Raw genomic sequence first — 21,272 nt, 5'->3', positions numbered from 1 at the left:
GTTGCCATTAAACGGGTTTGCAGGTCGTTAATGCTCTGGAAATAAGTAAGCATCTTCTCGTGCCGGTGATTATACCAACAATAATGGGGAATGTATAAGAGGTCGTCGGGTCGGTTTGAATCTACATACAATGTTGATCATTAAACTGGCCGGCTAAATGTTATTGAAAAATAATTGAGTATTTATGGTTGCTATAATTTGCTGTGTTTAGCTTTACACTTTATCAACAGTAATTAAATATTACACATGTTTATAGCACTGTTTCTAATTTGGTCACTCTATTTCTTCTGCTTGGTAGGCAAATCATGATAAAATTAACACTTTGTATAAGCTTTCAGAAGTGCAGGATTAAACGTATCAGTAAAATTATAGGTTATAGTGAACTTCTTATTCGATAAAAAAGGATCGTTCAATACTGGGACTCTACAGACTGTTCAGACAGATGGGAACCGAAACGCAGACGTGAAAGAATTATTCTAAAATGGTTCTAATTTAACAATGTCGGACGAGGCCAACAAATTCGCTCTTTTTGGAATCCTTGCTATGGGAGAATGGCTCGGATAGGAACCGGCGCTTCTATAGAATAGATCATCGAATTTATCCCAACATTGTCATTATACAGTAAATTACCAATAGTAAAATAACCATACGTAATCTAGATTCATATGCGCAGTCCAAAGACCGATTTCTCGTATGGATAAAACAGTGTAACAGGTCTCGTGCTGGGAATTTCCATTCTTTGTTTGTACGGTAAATAGCAGACAAACCTGCAAGAGATCCTAACAATAATGCCAACTGTAAAAACATCTTCCATCTTGGACAAAAACGCTTGTGAAAATGCTTGTTAATGGACGCTGTCTACAGCAGAAAAAGAAACGTTTTTATGTCGTAATTCAATTGTTTTTATTTTATTTTGGAATACCAATTCTCGGATAAGATTAGAAAAGTGATTGCTCCGAAAATAAGCTTGCGTTATGTCATCTACACTGCTCAATATAACATTCTTGGTTTTTATTGCGTTTAGAAGAGATTCAAAACAGAAGCTATCCCAAAGGTTTTTGCCTCTTTCGTGCAGCACTTTTTTTTTAAATAAACTATGCTCTATGTAATCTTTGCCGTGCAGTTTAAACATTCTTGCGATAATGCGGCATCATTCTGAGCGCTACTAAACCGCTGGGTGACGTCCACCGCGCTGTTGAGCAATATTGTCCATTTCTGCTTGGCCCGTCTGTTATTTTTAGCACAGCTCGCTCTCTTTCTCTCTATCCCTCAAGGCAGATTATCGTGAAATTGTTACACCATCTGCCCCTCTCAAACCGACCGATGATCGACGCCATCCTCCACCTCCTCCCTTCTATCACTGGGCGGAAAATAGAAAAAAGAAAAGTAGGAAGCGATAGACGACAGTCAGATGAGCAGACAGAATTGATTGTGCAAAGTTACATGGAAGAAAGAAAGCTTAAGGTGATCGACACACACTACCACCACTCTTCGTTGTACTCGATCACCCACCGTAGATCGTGCACGCTAATGCTTATGGTTATCTGTTGCTGTTCCGTACCGTTCCCTCCCTATTTGTACTTGAATGAAAACAGTCAAATGCTCCTGAGAGAAGGAAGTAGATGATTATGAGGCACCAAAGCGCATTTAACCAGACTAGTTGCAATTTGCTGGCCACGCAGCAAGAGAACAGCACTACACAGCCACCGCCACTGACACCGCCCCACTGCCACTGCCACTGCCGACAGAATCGAATTACAAACTCAGCATGACTTGCAGCGGACGAGTAAAACCGAAATGGAAGCGATGCAATGACGGAACACGGCCGAAGATAAACTTTTTCGTTTTTCTTCTTCGCGAGAATTATCGTTTGACATAGTTTTGTCAGCTTGTGATTGTGTGTTGAAGGGGGGAAAAAGTGTGTCAATATAAGCTTTCAACAGTATACCGAGGAGCTTTCTGTACAGCAGAATGGCATAATTCTAAGCTCTATTGGCGGTAGTATGAACAGTATTTCATATCGCTCTGGATGAGTTTCTATCAATACATCAACATCATAACATGCCATTCTGCTGTTTGTTTACTAACCATAGCCACATAATCGTCACACTGAGCTAGATAGTGGAATAAATTATAAATTTACACTAACAAACAAACTAAGAAACTCAGTTTCTTGATTGTCATATAAATACTGCCTAGATTATTCTTAGTGCCCTAGTTGCCGAAAGAGGCTCTTATATTTTTATATAATCCTGCAAATTGACGTGGAGTGAAATTTCGCAGAGATCAATCCCAGGGTCCCATGCCCCCACGTGATGTTCGTACTCGTCCACCTTCCCGTAACCCTCCCAATCCTAGCAATCTGGCTTTCCCCAGTGAACCCAGATCCTTCTCCAGGCAATCCCTCCCAAGCCTGACAGAAATCTTACAATCCCTCCTAGACTCCCTTTCCCTCCCGGAACCCCTATCCGGGCTAATCCCTTTGGCATTTCCTTTCCTAAGAGGAATGGTCAGGCAATGGTTATCAAAATGGCCATGTCTCAGTATGATGGTCCGCTTGGATGATTAATGCCTCCAATGACCACTATACTACAATGGAACTGTAGAAGTTTTTTGGGAAAAATTGACTCTTTTAAAGTATTGATAGGGCAACACAATTGTAACGCATTTGCCCTAAGCGAAACTTGGCTCTCACCCGACAAAAATATTACCTTCCCGGGATATAATATTATTCGTCAAGATCGACATGATCCAGCTAGTGATAGGCGTGGTGGGGGAGTGTTAATTGGTATTCGAAGTAGTCACAGCTTCTACAGAATACCCCTCCCCACACCCGAGGGAATCGAATACGTCGCTATACAGACAAAACTAGGGGATCTTGACGTTTCTATTGCTTCAATTTATATCCCACCGGGAGCCAATCTGGACCCAAAGAAGATCAACAAGGATCTTGAAACCCTAGTAACGGTACTACCAAAACCGTTTTTCATCCTGGGCGACTTTAACGCCCATGGATCAGATTGGGGTTGTACGCATGACGATAATCGTGCACCAATCATTAGGGATATCTGCGACACATACAGTTTGACGATTTTAAACTCTGGCGAAGCAACTAGGGTGCCCTCACCTATGGCACGACCCAGCGCAATAGACCTATCTCTTTGTTCATCGTCTTTAGGGCTGGATTCTATGTGGAAGGTAATCCAAGACCCGCTTGGCAGCGACCATCTGCCAATAAAGATCTCGATTATCAAGAGGAGTCGCACAGTCGATCAAGTCCCCGTTAATTGTGACTTAACGAGGAACATCGACTGGACGAAATACGGCAACCAAATGACCGCTTTGCTAAGCCGCGTAGAACCCAGTTTCTCCGTAAATGAGGAGTACACAAATCTCGTTATGGCGATAAACGAGTGCGCCCTCGGTGCCCAAACGAGGCCGCCCCCCCAGGCAAGGATTTTTAAAAGACCACCCACTCCTTGGTGGGACGCGGATTGTAAAGCGGCATTCTCAGCGAAGCGGAAGGCTTTTGCCAGGTATAGAGACACCGGCTCCATGGATCTATACATCCATTATAGAGGCCTGGAGCGTAGGTGCAAAAAGTTGCTTAAAGCAAAAAAAAGGTCATACTGGCCGAGGTATGTCAAAAACCTCAAGCCTTCCACTTCGCTAACGGAGCTTCAGAGCATGGCGAAAAGGATGCGCAACAGCAAAGCAACAAACGAGAGCGAAAGTGTTTCTGGGGCATGGCTAGAGCCATTTGCACAAAAAGTCTGCCCTGATTTCGCTCAAGCACCACCATTTGAACAGAGTGCTCATGGGAGTGATCCGCAAATGGATTCACCGTTCACAATGGTTGAGCTATCGCTTGCTCTGTACTCCAGCAATAATTCGTCTCCAGGACTGGATCAGATTCGGAACAAATTGCTCCATAATCTGCCAGATCTGGCGAGGAAACGGCTGTTAAGATTATTCAACATTATGTTGGAGCTTAACACCGTCCCGTTGGAGTGGAGAGAAGTGAAAGTAGTCACCTTGTTGAAACCTGGCAAACCGGCATCAGACTATAATTCTTATCGACCGATAGCAATGCTATCTTGCTTGCGAAAACTATTTGAGAAAATGATTCTTTTTAGACTGGACAATTGGCTTGAATCCAAAGGCCTCTTGTCAAGTACCCAATTTGGCTTTCGCAAAGGCAAGGGTACCAACGATTGCTTGGCGCTGCTTGTGTCCGAAATCGAGATGGCTCATTCTCGTAAAGAAATGATGGCATCTGTATTTCTTGACATCAAGGGGGCTTTTGACTCAGTATCAGTCAATGTTCTGTGTCAAAAGTTATCATCTGCGGGCTTAACCCCAAGACTGAATAACGTCTTATTCAACCTCCTTTCGGAAAAGGCAATGAATTTCGACAATGGCCACATGAAAATTCGGAGAGTCAGTTACTATGAACTACCAGAAGGGTCCTGTTTGAGCCCCTTGTTGTATAATTTTTATGTGAACGATATTGATGCATGCCTTGCACCTGGCTGTAACCTAAGGCAATTGGCGGACGACGGTGTTGTATCAGTCGCCAGCAACAACATCGCCGACTTTCAAAGTCCTTTGCAAACCACACTTAACAATTTAGAAGTGTGGGCCACAAACCTAGGTATCGAGTTTTCTCCAGAGAAAATATGCTGATATTCTCTTTCTTTTACAACACTGAGAGTAATAGACGCTTGAATTTGGTTGACCCAAAAGTCGATATCTTTTTATATGGTAAAAAGATATCCATTGCCAGATCTTTTCGATACCTAGGGGTTTGGTTTGATAGCAAAAATGTATGGAGGACACATATTGACTATCTGGTACAGAAATGTACAAGAAGAATCAATTTTCTCAGAACGATTACCGGACTCTGGTGGGGTGCACATCCCAAAGACGTCCTTAACCTATATAAGACAACGATACTGTCCGTCTTGGAGTATGGTTGCATATGCTTCCACTGGGCAGCCAAGTCGCATCTAATCCGACTTGAGAGGATTCAGTATCGTTGTCTTAGAATCGCACTAGGTAGCATGAAGTCGACTCACAACATGTCACTCGAAGTGATGTCCGGAGTGATGCCGCTAAAGCTTCGTTTTGAGCTACTATCGCTTCGCCTTTTCGTCCGCTCTACAGTATCAAATCCCTTGATAATCGAGAACTTTAAAACACTGCAAGAGATAGGTTCTAAATGCAAAATCATGAAGGTCTATCGTGATTTTGTTTCTCTACAGGTGCACCCTAGTAGTTTTCAAAACATTAGTAGTGCCAGCTTACCAGAGTCCTACAGTTCCATTTTAAGTGTAGATACCTCGTTGAGGGAGGCAATTAATACTATCCCTGATAATCTTCGCTGGATGACAATTCCCAACATTTTTGTGGAAAGACATGGCCAACCAAATGTAAACCATTTTTACACTGACGGATCCTCATCAGAGCAGGGCATTGGTTTTGGTGTATATAACACGTGTACCGAAGCATATTTTAAATTACGCCAACCATGCTCAGTTTATGTAGCGGAGCTCGCCGCAATCTTTTATGCCTTACTGTTGATAAGTGCATGCCCTCCGGATCAGTATGTAATTTTTTCAGACAGCCTAAGTGCTCTTGAAGCATTAAAATCCGTGAAGGCTATTAAGAGCCCAGACTATTTTGTAAAAGAAATTCTAAAAGTCCTAAGCTCCTTGTTTGAAAAATCGTTTCGAATATCCCTGGTATGGTTGCCTGCTCATTGCGGCATCTTAGGAAACGAGAAAGCAGACCATTTGGCCAAGAAGGGTGCTTCGGAAGGGTCCTTTTACGATAGACCTATCCTCCCTCACGAGTTCTTACGGGCCCCACAAGCTTTCTGCATTGCACGCTGGCAGGGCTTGTGGGACACGGATGAACTTGGGAGGTTCCTGTACTCGATCTCTCCTAGAGTTTCTTTGAAACCTTGGTTCCGCGACATCTCTGGAGAGCGTGCATTCATTCGAATGATGTCTAGACTCAGGTCTAATCATTTCGCATTGGGCGCACATCTCCAGCGTATAGGACAGGTCGACACAAAAGCATGTGGCTGCGGCCTTGGATTTCACGACATAGACCATCTTCTATGGTCTTGCGTGGAATACGAGGCTGCACGACCCACTTTGTTGGATGCAGTCGAAAAACTGGGAAGATCTCCTGGTGTTCCCATCCGGGATATACTAGCTGGGTCAGACTGGAGCCTTCTAAGGATCATCTTTGAGTTCTGCATGGCTAACGGATTAACTGTGTAATATTCCTATAACAGAGCTATTGTGGCTGGCTGTGTATTGGTTGGTCGTTGTCGTTGTCATGCACTCTCACGCCGATGGCATGGATCGCAGGGTGCTATGGAGGGACTTGCTCCCTCGTAGCATCTTCGCGGTTTTTGGCAGCGGGGTGCGGTCATGTATCATCGTCGTGCGGCTTGCTCTTGCATGGCTGGCTGAATGAGTTATGTATCCCACTCCCACTCCATCTGTTTGTCTTTGTGCTACATGTTGTAAATCGCTAGTTTGCTTGTGATGAATGACTGTACGTATGAATGAATGAATGAATGAGCGTGGTTTGTATGGATCTTGGGTCAGCTACAGCTTGAGACAGAAGGTCTTTGCATGGACGAAGTCCTTGTAAAGATAAACTCTTCAAAAAGAGTTCCGCGAGAGTTCTCAAAGCCCCTCAACTCTGCTACCAGAGGCAAGAATGCAGAATGATGCAAACTAACCATCCCAAAGAGCCCTGGAATATGGATTGGATTAAGACCCCTGCAATGCCCACGGACAAGAGCTACTTCAACGGACAAGAACGAACCAGAAGAATTCGAGCAAGCCTTGGAAAATTTCTTTTCCACAGGATAATGACGAAGCATATGATCTCGACCTCTGCCCCCTCTTATTGGACCACTCGACAAGGACAAGGATCGGATTTTGACAGCAACGTCCGAGCACACCCGGGATATGGTGCCCTCCTAAAGCTGCGAGAAGGAAATGTCTCGCAACAGTCATGCATTAAAGATTAATCTGAATTTATATGTACTCTAATTTTAAGCAATACGGCAAAGCCGTCCCTACTGAATAAAAAAAAAAAAAAAAAAAAAAAATTCGCAGAGAGAAAAGGTACAGTGGGACGCCATTTATCCGGGGGGTACCTTTTCCCCGGCCATCCGTACATCCGTGTTGTTGAGAAATGACAAGAAATGAAATATTTGTAAACATCGTTATCAGAGCACATTATTATGGCGATAAACCTCAAAATGTATGGCTAATCTATGATATTTTCACTGAGCAATTATGCAGTTCTTAAAAACGGACTGTTCTTAAAAACGGTTTGTTTTTCAAATTTCTTAAAAACTTCAAAAATTTGTGATAAAAGCATAATTGGACCCATTTTTCGAGTTATTTGAGTAGCCTAGCCGGGCGAGGTCAAGTCTCGATGAGCCCAGATAAACAGTGTTCTACTGTAGTTCAATTTTGCTAACATAATTTTGCTCGAATTATGCTTTTTGCTTACAAGCCAGATTGTTATGTTTGTGGCTCTTTTGAATTCCGAATTTTTTTAAAAAAATAACCCAAACTTGTTTGGTTTATATTTTAAATAAAAAAAGAGGCAAGTTGACTGGGTGAATTGAGTTGAGGTACGTCTTTTTGCACGGTAAGATATTTCTCCAGATTGAGAATCTCTCAAGTGACCTTCTCGTTAATTACTTCAAAAAAGGCGTACATTTGGTGTACTTCTCTTAGCCTCTTATGAAAACCTGCTATTTGCTTGACTAATGTGCTCAATGTCAAATTAAAGAAAGTTAATATAATTAATTAAAAAAAACAGTCTTCATGTTGTGATATTTGTTCAAAAACACAGAGCAAAAGCTTTAAATCCCAAATTTTCTTCTAAAGTGCCCACTGTGGGAGGCGTTTAGTGCCAAAATACGGTTTGCCGGAGTTGTTATGTTATGACGGCGGCCACATTCCTTCCTCTGGTCATGGTAGAACACACCGCTGACGCAACTGGACCATTGCCAATATTTGATTCACGCTTAGCTCGATTTGATGATTTACCCCAAGGCCTATGCTACCCCCCTCCCCCTCCCTCCTATATCTGACGAAGCAACAGCTTACTGACATGCTGAGGTGTGTACGTACTAGTGATGTGCTGTAAGAGAGCGCAGCAATTTTGAAAAAGATGGTTCAATACTACCGTACGTACTAGTGATGGGTAAAGTTGACAAAAATCCGAAGTCGACTCCGATCCGACTCCGACTATTGTTAGTTCGATTCCGACTCCGGCAAAATGGATCCACTAGATCCGCCTGGAGTTGGAGTCGTTCGGAGTCATCCGGAGTCGTCCGGAGTCGTCTGGAGTCGAACGACTCCGAACGATTCCGAACAACACCGAACGACTCTGGACGACTCCGACTCCGGACGACTCCGAACGACTCCGAACGACTCCGAACGACTCCGACAACTCCGACGACTCCAAACGACTCCGGACGACTCCGAACGACTCCGATGATTCCGACGACTCCGGATGACTCCGGGCGACTCCGAACGACTCCGGATATTGCAGCGCGGACCTACCTTCCGGAGTCGATTGCAAATTTATCGGAGTCGGATCGGAGTCGACTTCGGATTTTTGTCAACTTTACCCATCACTAGTACGTACGGTAGTATTGAACCATCTTTTTCAAAATTGCTGCGCTCTCTTCAGGCTCATTTGATTGGCCTTCTCTTCTGCTTGATCGTTCTCCGTTGGTGAGATGTGTAGTTTCTTCCCAGATTGAAATTGATCAATAACGTACTTGGTGCAACGGTCGTTGCACTTTCTTTTGCCTTTGATTTCAACCCTTTGACCACTATTTCGCCAACGCCATTTCGTCGCAAGCTTTTTGTCCCGGCTGAGGCACACACCACCTCCCAACAAGCAAAACGGCTGTTTTACACAGAGGAAGAGAGGAGGGATGGGAAGTGGCGATTGTGATAACAGCTTGGAGTAGTAGATTTATCGATTCATCGAACGATCAGCGTGATAAACCCCCGACCCAACGCGAAAGCGGAATGTAACGATGATGCTACTAATTTAATTTCTCGTTGTTAGAAATCTCCTCCCGACCCGCGGGTGGCGATGTTGGTGGTGGTTCCCCGTTATCTCCACACACGGGCGCGCGCGCGCGGCTTGCAATCTCGTATCGTGTGCGATAAAAAAGAATCTTAGAGAAAAGCATTGGGCAGCATGACGCTGCTGATATAGATAACCCATCCGCCCAACCCCTCTTCCCTCACCCACCGAAAATCACAAGGCCGAAATCAAACAGTGGGCCAAAAAGCGGACGACTTCTGCTCTCTCAGTTAAGTCCATCGCTTTGGACAGTGTGTACATAGACATACACGGGACTGTCCATCACGTTGCGCTCTTTATGCACTGGTGCAAAGGTCCTAATCCATATTACATCGTTTCTATCATTCAAGCGATAGTGTGTCACTGTGTCTGTGCGTGTGTGTAAATGTGTTGCGAACGTCCTGCGAATAACTCCCTCGGAGGAGTTTCGCCGCCGATGTCCGCACATACACCCGGATGGTTTTGGTCGGTGAGTGTTGTTGTATTCCTTCGGCGAAACAGTGCAATGGCATCGGGGGTGTTTTTAGGGATATAATGCATCGTAATGGAAAGCATCGATGTATGAAACGATGTGCAAAAGGAAATTGTTTTATTGTAGTGTGATAAGCGACGAAAACAACGCTATTAAAGTGTCAGGCGAGTCGACCAACTTCGATCGTAGTACTGTGAAAACCTTTAAAAAAAGCTCCCGCGATCCTGCGGAATACCTCTTCTCAGTGGTTTTTGCTATCTGGAAATCGCTTGGTTCAAAATTTGATGCGAAAATTTTGACGTGTTTTAGCGACTCACACGCATGTAAAATCAGTTCCGTAAGGGACCAACCCATAGCTTGGTGAACTATAAGCGTTTAAGGAACAAAGTTGGCGTGACAATAAGCAAGCAACTTTCTCGTATCGAAGGTGAAGTGTTGTTATATAATGACAAGGTTTGCAGAAGGGCTTTGCACCGTCTTGAGATAAACTTAGCAACCCTAGTGCAAGAATGCGTTGCTAAGGTGCATCGGGCGACTTGCATCGGGTGGTTGTAATGGTTGTAATGTGATCTAATTTATGTTGCTGCTAGTTTCAGGTTGTGTTGTGCATGAAAAGTCTTCTTTAACTATTTCCCTGTGCAAATTGCGAAAATTGTAAAGTAAATTGAAACTTTGAAAATCCACGGTTTACTTTTGCATTAGCCATTGGAGAGTAGAAAGATCCCAAAAAAAACCCTTTCAAGTATCGCTGTTAGGGAGGGAGTGTGTGTAACAAATTGTGTCGCCGTTCCGTAGATTTGTTATCTCGGATGACCTTGATTGAGAAGATCTTCAGGTAATAGCCTGCCTTCAACACGCGATTCATCAAAATATGTTCCCAATCCCAAATTATGATTGAAATCTACTGCCCACAAACCCTTTTAAAATCATACAGGACTGTATCATCTCGCACAAAAAGTCGATTCTTTCATGACTAGTCAACGAGTAAAGCAAAATTCCAAGGATCATGTCTCGTATGTATGTGTGTGTATGTATTAAAAGTGTCACATGCACTAAAAAATAAAGAGACTATTAGGTGTTATCAAAATGGAAGTCGGTTGGGTTGGGACTGCTCATTAGTGCTCGCGCGAGCAGAGGAATGCCCTGTCATTACACGGTATAAAACAATAAACAAAACGCAAAAAAAACCTCCATGCGCACACACACACACAAACATTCTAATGTTATTGCGCGTTGTGTGTGCTACATGCGCTTTGGCGCAACTAAAACGGGCTTCCAAGAGTGGTCTCGGCAAGGAAGGGGAGAGAGATGGGCAAAAAAGTGGCTGGAACGATAGGAGAGGCGATAATTTTTGCAACAATTGCAAGGGCAGGGTAAAGGGGAAGGGAATGATCGCGCTTTCGAGGAGCGTCGTGACAAGGTCTCCGAGCGTGAGAGGCCGTTGCCGAGCGATAACACGCGATAAGAGAGGAAGACAAATGTTGCCTTCGCACTGCCCTTTCCCACACACCATTGATTAAGAAGGGAAGGGAAGCGGAAGGGTCTGCAGCAGCGAGGTGAATGGACCTCTAGGGCCTGGTGCGGTGTGTTCCGTTCTTTTTTTTTACTAACCCATTATCGCGGTGATCATCGCGCGAAATGGGATCGATTAGTGGTCGCTGATTGCAAGCCACGCAACGCGTCTCTGTGTATGCTGCCTCTCAGCGGGGGAGCAGGAGGGGTGGTGGTCACCCATTTGCACAAGGCTGGTACCTATCAGCGATTTTGCACTCCGCCAGCCGCCGGTTCAAGGCCGGTCCTTCTGGCGCACTCTCTTTCTCTCCAATAAAAAAACACGTTGCATACAGCAAATAGCAAGCGTTTGAGGCTGAGATGAATCTTTTTCCCAGACAGTTCACTCAATTGTGTGTTTCATTGTTATTTAAGGATTAAAGTGTTTATTTCTTATCAGCATTGCAAAAAAAGGAGGAAGGAAGATCAGCTCCAAACAGCTGCTGTCACCTCGTTAATGCTCTCATTAAACTTCCCGATTCATAATCCCCCGAGCGTTGATTAAGGGGGACCCAGATCGAGACAAGCAAGAATGGCTGCCGAATTAAAAAAAAAAAACATAAACAAGGGCATCCAAGTAGACACACCAAACAAAAGAACGCGAACGAGTGCGTACGTGAGCACATGCGTTCGCGTCATAACGCCGCAGCACCGACCCGACCGCGACCGCATGACGAAGCGTAAATTTTGCGCACACAACCAACCGACCGACCGACCGCCGACACCAGCCTACTGCCTACTTCCTTCAGTACCGTTTTGCCGAACTACGGAACCATTTGACGATGGGACGCACGGTACGGTTCGGTACTGATAACGCGGAATTGCGCTGTGCTGTGCGTACGATTGCGGCATTGGCAAATGGCGCTGGTAGTTTGGTTTGTTTTGCATCCGTTCTTCACTTTCGTGACACTTTCGTGATGCGAGACACATGGGGCTTTACGTGTAACAATTTTGTTTGTAATCATTTGTTTAAATATTTCTAAAGCATTTTGTGATCGGTCAGTTTTGGTAAACGGCGTTCAGTCTAATGCAAAAGTAGTTCTCTCCCCCTTTTAGTGCCATTTTTAGATCTATTCTAATATATTGATTTCGATAAAAAGGCATGTACTGGTGATCTGCAATGAACTGAGTTTAGGGTGGGGTAAATTTTTGTTCATAAAAGCTACATTGAAGCAGTTTACAAATAATTCGATTTGAATTAGATTTGGAGTGATGGGAAGTAACTATTAGGTCCGGAATCAGTTTCTGGAATCGATTCCAGAATCGGAATCAGAATCGGCTTGTGACTGGGTATCGGCTTCAGAATTGGTTCAGGAATCGGCTTCGGAATTAGTTTCCGGAATTGTAATCGGCTCCGGAATCTGAATTAGCTCCAAAATAAGAATCGGCTTCGAAATCGGCATCTCCATAAGAATAGACGTGTGGGTCCAATGATGTTACGTATTGATTACTGCAAAAAATCAAAAATTGGGGCTCTTTACGATTCTAGTCAGCTTTTTGTATGGAGTTTGACAGTTGGAGGCTGAAATCATGTAAACACTCCATACAAAACCGCGCAGAAAACTAGCCTGCAATTTTCAGTCTAATTTTAGCTTTGAGGCTAATAATCTAGATTCGAGCACTTGCTCGAAAAATGGCAAAACAAGGTGGTGTTTAGGGAACATGTGGCAGGGTACATCGCCAAAAAATACGGGTAATGCTGAACAAAATGCTAAGAATGATAGCAAATTGCTATCGATACACTACGAATTCAGATCTTTATGACATATGCGAAGTAGCTCCACTCGATAGCTACATACAGCAGCAAACGACAAAACTAATTGAAAAATGTAGAGATTCTACACACAGGGCAGTACGTGAAATCGCCTCTATTTGAATTTTTCTTTTAGGTTTAGGGTAGATTAGGTTAAGATAGGATAATTAGATTAAGAATCAAATCAAAAATCAGAATCAAAGTGTATGTAGTCCAGGTGGCCAAATAGCATGTTTTTTGTAAACAAATTTGAATAACACTTTTTGACAGGATGGGTGATATTTTTTGTTCAAACAAGATTTCTGGAGGCTTGACGAATACACAAAACAATCTTAAAATCTTCATTTAGAAGCAGAAGCGATAAAAATTAGCCTTCTAAATACATACACCTTGGGATAAGCCCACCTGTATATTACAGGGTTTCCCACGATTTTTTGGTCGTTTCCCAGAATTTTTTGATCCAATTGTATTGATATCCAATCGGAAAATATCAATAAATTATGGGAACGAACCAAAAATTTATGAGATACGACCAAAAAATCCTGGGAACGCACCAAAAAATCATGGGAACTGACCAATAAATCGTGGGAAACCCTGTATACTCACTTAGATAGCTGCTCGAAAACTGCTATACAATGCAAACAGCTGACAGGTTGTAATTTCAGTAACTTAAAACGGAAAGGACCCCATTACTTGTAAGCGATCCATTCTCATAGAGATTCTCGGACTGATTTCGCTTATGAAACTTCTTATTTCAATTCAAGAAATGATTCTCATTCCAGAGCTAATTCCAATTCTGGAGCCGCTTCTTATTCTGGAGCCGATTCCGATTCCGGAATTGATTCCGGAACCGGCTCTAGAGTAAACTCTGGAATTGGAATCGGCCCCAGGATTGATTTCAAACACGGAATCGAAATCGGGTAGGTCCGATTCCGAGCTCCCACCACTAATTTGAACGATGACTGATTTCTAAGCTGAGTCACTGAAACGGTGTGAAAGAATTCCCCCGAATGATTATTTGGAATTACGAGAAAATCCGTCCCCGTTTTTGGTCCCAATCTTGGTTGAGTCATGCTAAAACCATCCCCCAAAACGTAGTCGGCTGTGTGCTCTCTAATCATTTGTGACCGTTTTCTTTCTCTTCTTTTTCCATGCATCTTTAAAAGCAGCCTACAGATTGGACACCGTATCGCGTACCACCGCCCCCGAGCATGGAAGCAGCAGCCGCTGGCTTTGCCGACTGCTTCGGCAATGGCGGCGGCGGCGGCCCGCACTTCATGGGGGTCGTCGGGAATGTTGGCGGTGGTAGTGGGACGGCTGGCGGTGGTGCGGTAACTGGTATGTCACACCCGGCCACCGAGGGCACCGGAGCCGGCAGTGTACCTTTGGCGCCCGGCAGCAGCAGCGGTCCAACCACCGTCCAGTGGGTCCAGTCCGGCGGCGGTGGTGGTGGTGGTGGTGGTGGTGCCAGCAATGCAGCAACAGCGCGAGAGGATCTGGGCGATATGGCGTTCTACATGCCGAACTATTCGCGCGAGGTGCTCAAGATGATGTTTATGATGCGGTCGCACCACATGCTGACGGACGTGACGCTCGAGGTGGAGCAGGAAACGTTCCACGCGCACAAGGTCGTGCTGTCCGCGGCGAGCCCCTACTTCAAGGCCATGTTCACCGGCGGCCTGAAGGAGTGCGAGATGGCGCGCGTGAAGCTGCAGGGCGTCTGCCCGACCGCGATGACGCGCATCCTCTTCTTCATGTACACCGGCCAGATCCGGGTGACGGAGCTGACCGTGTGCCAGCTGCTGCCGGCCGCCACCATGTTCCAGGTGCCGAATGTGATAGACGCGTGCTGTGACTTTCTCGAGCGGCAGCTCGACCCGACCAACGCGATCGGCATCGCGAACTTTGCCGAGCAGCATGGCTGCGAGTCGCTCCGGCAAAAGGCGAACCAATTCATCGAGCGCAACTTTACCCAGGTAAGTCACGCAGGGTGCGCGTAACGTGTACCCCGACACTAATCGCGAGTGTGTGTGTGTGTTTTCTCCCATTTTCGTGCAGATTTGCCGCGAGGAGGAGTTCCTACAACTGTCTGTGATGCAACTGATATGCCTGATCCGGAAGGACGAGCTGAACGTGCAGGGCGAGCGGGACGTGTACGATGCCGTGCTGAAGTGGGTAAAGTACGACGAGGACAACCGGTACCCGAAGATGGAGAGCATCCTGTCCGCGGTGCGGTGCCAGCTGCTGACGCCCAGCTTCCTGAAGGAGCAGATGAAGAACTGTGCCGTGCTGCGCCGGGCGCCCGGCTGTCGCGAGTATCTGGCCAAGATATTCCACGACCTCACGCTGCACAAGCGGCCGGCGGTGCGGGAGCGGAAACCGAACACGACGCGCATGATCTTCGTGGCCGGCGGGTACTACAAACATTCGCTCGACATGCTGGAAGGCTACAACGTGGACGACAAGGTGTGGCTGACGCTGCCGAAGCTGACCGTGCCGCGGTCCGGGCTGGGGGCCGCCTTTCTCAAGGGCACGTTCTACGCGGTGGGCGGGCGAAACAATTCCCCCGGCTCGTCCTACGACTCTGACTGGGTCGATCGGTACAATCCGGTCACGGAGCGGTGGCGCCCATGCTCGCCGATGTCGGTGCCCCGCAACCGGGTCGGGGTGGCCGTTATGGATGAGCTGCTGTACGCGGTGGGTGGCTCGTCCGGCTCGGACTACCACAATACGGTCGAGTAGTATGTATATTCCCACGCACACAACCTTACCTGCTTTTTCCGTTGCTAAATGGGGCGTTTGCACTCTTTCTTCTTCAGCTACGATCCCGAAACTGACCGCTGGACGCTAGTGCAGCCGATGCAATCGAAGCGGCTCGGTGTGGGTGTGGCCGTCGTGAACCGGTTGCTGTACGCCATCGGTGGGTTCGATGGGAAAACACGGCTCGCCTCGGTCGAATGCTACCATCCGGAGAACAACGCCTGGACGCTGGTGCCACCGATGCGGTACGGGCGCAGCGGGGCCGGCGTGGCAGCGCTGCACCAGTACATCTACGTGGTCGGCGGGTTCGACGGGACGCGCCAGCTGGCTTCGGTCGAACGGTACGACACGGAGCAACAGTGCTGGGAGATGGTCGCGCCGGTCCGGATCGCCCGCAGTGCCCTCTCGCTGACCGTGCTCGATGGGCGGCTGTACGCGATCGGCGGCTACGATGGGCAGGACTTTCTCACCATCGTCGAGGTGTACGACCCGGTGCGGGACGTTTGGGACGAGGGCACACCGCTCACGTCCGGGCGCAGTGGGCACGCGTCCGCCGTCATCTACACACCGTCCTGCATCTCCAGCTACATGGAGGGGCTCAATCTAGGCGGCGGTGAAGAGAAGCGTAGCGATTCGGGCGATGGCGGCGGCACTGGCCAACCTCAGCAACCACCACCGCCTCCATCGTCATCCTCATCATCACAGCAGGCATCGGCACCGGCACCGCCATCTTCATCATCATCCTCATCATCATCGGCACCGTCTTGTACGTCAGCGTCCGGAACACACGCTTCCTCCCGCCCGACAGACAATGGCGAGGAGATGACAGGTGGCAGCGGCGGCGGCGGCGGTGGTGCATCCGACGGCCCGATGGAAGCGCAGGTAGAAGAAACAGAAGAGGAACCGTTTGCCATGGAAACCGACTCTAGTCAAGAGGAATGTGATAAGGACGTCACTGTGAGCGATGGCGATGGGATTCGAAGCAGCGCCGCCGTCCCACTGGAAGGTGCTCCGCCCCCCGACATACCCCCACCCGTGGCGCTGTCGCTGGCAGTGGTTGAACGATGCCCCGTCGTGCGATCGGCCGACCTGCTACTGCCCTCATCGCGCCTGACGCGCCGCATACTGTCCTGCCGGCAGCGGAGCAAGCGGTGCTCCAGAAAGGAACGAAGCAGCAGTGCCGCCTCCCCGTCGCCTTCGTGCTGTCCCAAACGGTCGTCGTCGTCGGCGGCACGGTACACGCTAACGCTTGCGCCTACGTCACGAAAGGAGGCGCCCAGTGGTTCAGCCGGAGCAGGAGGCGGTTGCAAGAGCAAGCGGAAGGCGGCGGGTGGTACCGCGACCGACGATCACTGTCCGCTAGTGCGACTGAAAAAGCGCATCACCTGTCTCGTGTCTGCCATCGTGTCACCTACCTCCTCCTCGTCGTGTTCGTCGGCCGCGCTGCCATCGCCGCCTGCCTTGTTAAGCGAAGAATCGTCGTCGACGACGGCGACCAATAGCAGTAGTAGTGATAGCAACAGTGCGAATATAAACGACGAAATAGTACCCACTGTGCCCGCAATCGTATTATCCACCCCGCATGATCTAAGTGCCGTTGATGCCCGACGAGTACCGGCAGTATCGGCAGGGTGTTGCACCACCGCAAAGTTATGACGTTTGTAAAAATGCGCCGTTCGTCCTGCGTCCTTTTTCCGACAAACCTCCCCACCTGGTTGCGAGGAGAAGTATTGCAAACAAGCATCACATTCGAGGAAAAGGCCTTAAAGAGATGAAGGAAGAAAAACACACGCGAACCAACACATCCCACTAAATGCGCGATATGAACATGTTAGCTGTCGATCTAGAATGAATCTGAGTACCGCAAACTAACTAACCTTGGTATTGTGGACGCACGGGTATAGATTACGCCACAAGTCAGCATCGAATGGAGTGAAGGAAGAGAGGGGAAAAAAGAAAGAGAGGAGCTAGAGAGCATAGTAGAGTTGATACTTCCATGGACATTCCTTTTCGGGGGTGGGGAGGGGTTCAAGTAAGAAATCGAGGCAAAATCATCACCGAGCCTTAGCGCATTTGTGCCAAGATGTATATAACGATATGTAAGCACACACACACACACACCCGTGTACCCGTTTACTGCAAACAGTACGTTGCCGCGATTCGAGTCAGACGATGCGCTGTCCCGCATATTTGTTTGTTAGGGTTTGTAGTTGTTTTTGAACACACGTCACTTATAGTGAACGCAAAAGCAAAAGACGTGTTTTAAGCCTATGACACGTCGGAGACGGGACGAGGACACAGCCCTCAACAACCTTCCTTTCCGGTTTGTCTTATACCATGTATAAGACCGGTACTAGTAGGAAACGCTTCGAAATAATCTCGCGTGTTCGGTTTTACGTGTAAAAAACGATGTGTTGTAGTAAAAGAAACAAAAGATTACCAGACCGGACCCCGCACGGCCGGTTCCCCAGATACTGTTAGCGGTGCGTTTCATTCTTTCCATTTCCGCGTGTACATATGTGTATGTATTAAGCAGCGCCGAGGTTTCCCTGACTACCGATGAGCGGGAAAGACATTGTGCTAGAATTTTAATTTTATTACTATTTTTTAAAATAAACAATCAAACAAAACTGTAACACGTTGATGCACACGTGGGAGAGGAGGAAGGCGGCTTTCCATGCGCGTCTTTGCGATGGCATGACGGTATGATGACAGAGCGTTAAATTCCACCTCCTCAGCACGGGCCACAATTTCGCCACATTTTACAGCTTTCTTTGCTTTCTGGGACGGGGGGGATTCCACGATACCGGGGTCGTGTCCGTAATGGAAACAATGTTCAGCCCAGCCATCTCGAGCCCCTTTATAGCGGACTGGAAAGGGAAGCAAGTCGATAAAGCGAGAATTGAATAACATCCGTCGGTGAAGCTGCTGGTGATGCTTACCATTCGTCCCGGGCCGAGGCCTCGGACCGTGACGCGAACCGTTTTGTAGCCACGTTCGATCGCCCTCGTGCTGATGCTGATTGCGGTCGCCTGCGCCGCAATGTTCGTGCCTTTGCGCGTGTTCTTGAAGCCCTCGATACCGCACGAGCGGATAAACTGTGGCACACCCTTGGCATCCGTGATCGAAATGATGGTATTGTTCGGTGACACGCGGATGTGGCAAATCGGTATCTCGTTGAACGGTACCCCATTGATCAGGGAGGTCGGTGTGTTGGCATCGGGAAATATGCTCGTTTTCCTACGGACGGGGCAGCCAAACAGGCAGGTTAGCTTGTGGGCAGTGATGGGAATGGGAAGCATCGGTTGTCTTTTACGGTGACTTACTTGTCGATCATGGAATCAATGTCGATGGAACGTTCGCCGACCGTGCCCTCGTCTTTGCTGGGCAGCGAAGCCAGCATAGCCTTGCGATCTTCCACCTTGCGGAGTGTGGCCGTCTGGTGGAGCGGCCTTACACTGCCGACCAGTGTCCGGCGCACTAGGCCGGACAATAGATTGAGCTGCTTCAGGAGGGACATGTTTGTTCCTGCGTTCCTCTACACACACGTGCGAATGTTATGCTTTGTACGTAATCGTTATATGCGATACCGGGTCACAATTTCGGCATGTTTCACCTTTTTCTGTTTTTCCGTGTTTTGTAAGTCATCTGTAAACAGGACGTATAGTGGTGTTAGTGTCATCATGCTCAAACTGTCAAACAGCGATTTGAACGAATTTCGAACATGTGCTATTCAAATTGACGGTTAATTAACCCTAGCAAACGCAACCAACAAAACGTAACGTAAAGGCCATTCCGGTATAGTTGAATGTGATTAATTTGGGCAACCAAATTGGTTTGGCGACTCTTTGATTTGGGAGTAGGGATCTAGATGAGAATCGAATTGTGTCCAGTTTTGTAGCAGCACGAAATTAGAGAAAAATAACATCACCAGGTGACAGGTGAGACAATTTGCGACTCGTCTCACTATGAACATTCTTCTGAGTACAGATGGTTTCCATCGTTTTACGATCATTAAATCATTCCATCATTCATTTTTATTCATTATGCTGGTCTTCACAAGAGCGTAAACCCATCACTTAAGGTCCTGAAGGATGCTTCAATGCGGAAGTTCGTCCACTCTTTTACTCCTAACTTCACAATCGTTAGGATCAAATATACTCTTCGAAGTTGGAAGAGAAAGATGCCGCAGGATCAAAGTAGATGAGAAGAACAACTCAGCACAGCCTGCTGCTGACAAAACAGAGTCTATTACTGTCTGCATTAAATGGATTTCAGGACCAAAACTGAGTAAAAAAAGGGCCTAAGTTTTAACATTCATTGCACTGGATGGTGCTACTCGTGATTACAATTACCTACTCTTTTGCACAACGACTTCGGATGTAAGATAAACGCAACGACGATCGATCGAGACACCGTTTCATCTGTTTACCATCGATGTACGATAATAATTTTAATAATTAAACATAAAAGAATTTGCTGATGATAATCATAATAATAATAATAATAATAAAGAAAAAAGGAAATTTTTAGACTAGCTAGATTTATAATAAATACGATATTTCTTCGCGCATTTTCCACTGTTAGCCACTGTTGCTGCACACTCAGAGTATCGAGCGACGGCAGCTCCCCCCCGTACCCACCTTCATATTATCGTAGTACTATTTTCAAATCTGCATTCGTTTTCTAGCCGAAAACAGTGACCACCGAATGATTTGAACCAAAGAGAAGGCGAGAGAGCGAAAAGGTTAAAGGTACATTTAATAAAAATGAAAGAAAAAAAAACGCATTTTAATCGCTGCGCAGTGATCTATAACAGACAAATCGACTCAACAATGCACGTGCACATGGGCAGGTAAGTTTACCGTGTCCCCTGCCCATTGGACAGTTGCAATAGAAAACTGATAAAAAAATGATAAAACTCTGTAGTATTACGACGAAGTTCTGCTCGTGCGCTCAGCACGGCGCAGGTAGCGAAATGAAGAACGTATCCTAGTAACCGGTGAACATTAGACCGGAATGGGGAAGGGGACTCGTCGTTCGTGTTTTAAGTGTCTGTTCTCTGTTCCGTTCAACCGCTACCGTTCCTCTGTTTCCCTTATCACCTACACCAAGAATATATTTGTGAAATTTATTTCACACTGTTAATCGCAAATTAAGTGCAATCGAGATGTACGATCGTTCCGTAATCATTCATCACAATGCGCGCGTTAATGCCTCTCTGTGTAACAGCTCTGCCTGTAGCTGTTTCCCTTTGCACGTGCTGGCCTTCCTGCACGCAGCGTATCCTCGCTTGACCATCCGCTAGTAAAATGGATTTCCTTTTCTCTGCTCCGACACAGCTAGGTCGCACGATTATTACAATCAACGTCCCTCGTCCTACTATCAGTGATGTTTGTGATCGATATTAATTAACGTACGTCTCTCCGAAGCAGTGCTAACCGAACGAGCGGAAATGCGGATGCTGTTGTACGGGGGAAAGTATAATTATTGCAATGATGATAATAATAATGATAATAAAAATAATAGGATAATGATAATGCACGTCACCAGCATGACCGCGATAGAAGGGGAAAACAAACTTATACA

The 21,272-nt window shown here is 46.7% G+C and overlaps 2 protein-coding genes across 4 annotated transcripts; one reads left to right on the top strand and one right to left on the bottom strand.

The window, feature by feature from the left end:
* Window positions 1–9,007: 9,007 nt before the first annotated feature.
* On the top strand, window positions 9,008–18,319 carry LOC1274312 (kelch-like ECH-associated protein 1B). Of its 2 annotated transcripts, none has more exons than XM_562507.5 (4): window positions 9,008–9,616; window positions 14,093–14,899; window positions 14,982–15,664; window positions 15,743–18,319. In XM_562507.5, exons 1-4 carry the CDS (start codon window positions 9,533–9,535, stop codon window positions 17,337–17,339), a joined length of 3,171 nt encoding a protein of 1,056 aa, XP_562507.5. In that variant the 5' UTR covers window positions 9,008–9,532; the 3' UTR covers window positions 17,340–18,319. The 2 variants fall into 2 exon arrangements, with proteins under 2 accessions (XP_562507.5, XP_061507293.1); XM_061651309.1 differs by having other exon boundaries at window positions 14,090–14,899.
* LOC1274311 (small ribosomal subunit protein uS11m) lies at window positions 18,259–19,358 on the bottom strand. Of its 2 annotated transcripts, XM_313411.5 has the most exons (3): window positions 19,010–19,358; window positions 18,626–18,923; window positions 18,259–18,553 (listed from the first exon to the last, which is right to left on the bottom strand). In XM_313411.5, exons 1-3 carry the CDS (start codon window positions 19,201–19,203, stop codon window positions 18,446–18,448), a joined length of 600 nt encoding a protein of 199 aa, XP_313411.2. In that variant the 5' UTR covers window positions 19,204–19,358; the 3' UTR covers window positions 18,259–18,445. The 2 variants fall into 2 exon arrangements, with proteins under 2 accessions (XP_313411.2, XP_061507294.1); XM_061651310.1 differs by having other exon boundaries at window positions 18,259–18,923; window positions 19,010–19,324.
* Between the last annotated feature and the right edge of the window lie 1,914 nt (window positions 19,359–21,272).

Source organism: Anopheles gambiae, chromosome 2 (assembly GCF_943734735.2).
Source record: "Anopheles gambiae chromosome 2, idAnoGambNW_F1_1, whole genome shotgun sequence".
In the NCBI taxonomy this organism is placed as follows: domain Eukaryota; kingdom Metazoa; phylum Arthropoda; class Insecta; order Diptera; family Culicidae; genus Anopheles; species Anopheles gambiae.
The sequence above is the reverse complement of the archived record's forward strand: the minus strand, read 5'-3'. Positions and strand labels throughout refer to the sequence as shown.

Bases quoted from the DNA above. Each gene is read 5' to 3' on its own strand.
- LOC1274311 (XM_061651310.1), bottom strand. From the start codon at position 19,203: ATGTCCCTCCTGAAGCAGCTCAATCTATTGTCCGGCCTAGTGCGCCGG. The intron at 18,924-19,009 runs GTAAGTCACCGT...CCCCGTCCGTAG, and splicing joins ATTGATTCCATGATCGACAA to GAAAACGAGCATATTTCCCG.
- LOC1274312 (XM_061651309.1), top strand. From the start codon at position 9,533: ATGTGTTGCGAACGTCCTGCGAATAACTCCCTCGGAGGAGTTTCGCCG. The intron at 9,617-14,089 runs GTGAGTGTTGTT...CATCTTTAAAAG, and splicing joins CACCCGGATGGTTTTGGTCG to CAGCCTACAGATTGGACACC. The intron at 14,900-14,981 runs GTAAGTCACGCA...ATTTTCGTGCAG, and splicing joins TCGAGCGCAACTTTACCCAG to ATTTGCCGCGAGGAGGAGTT.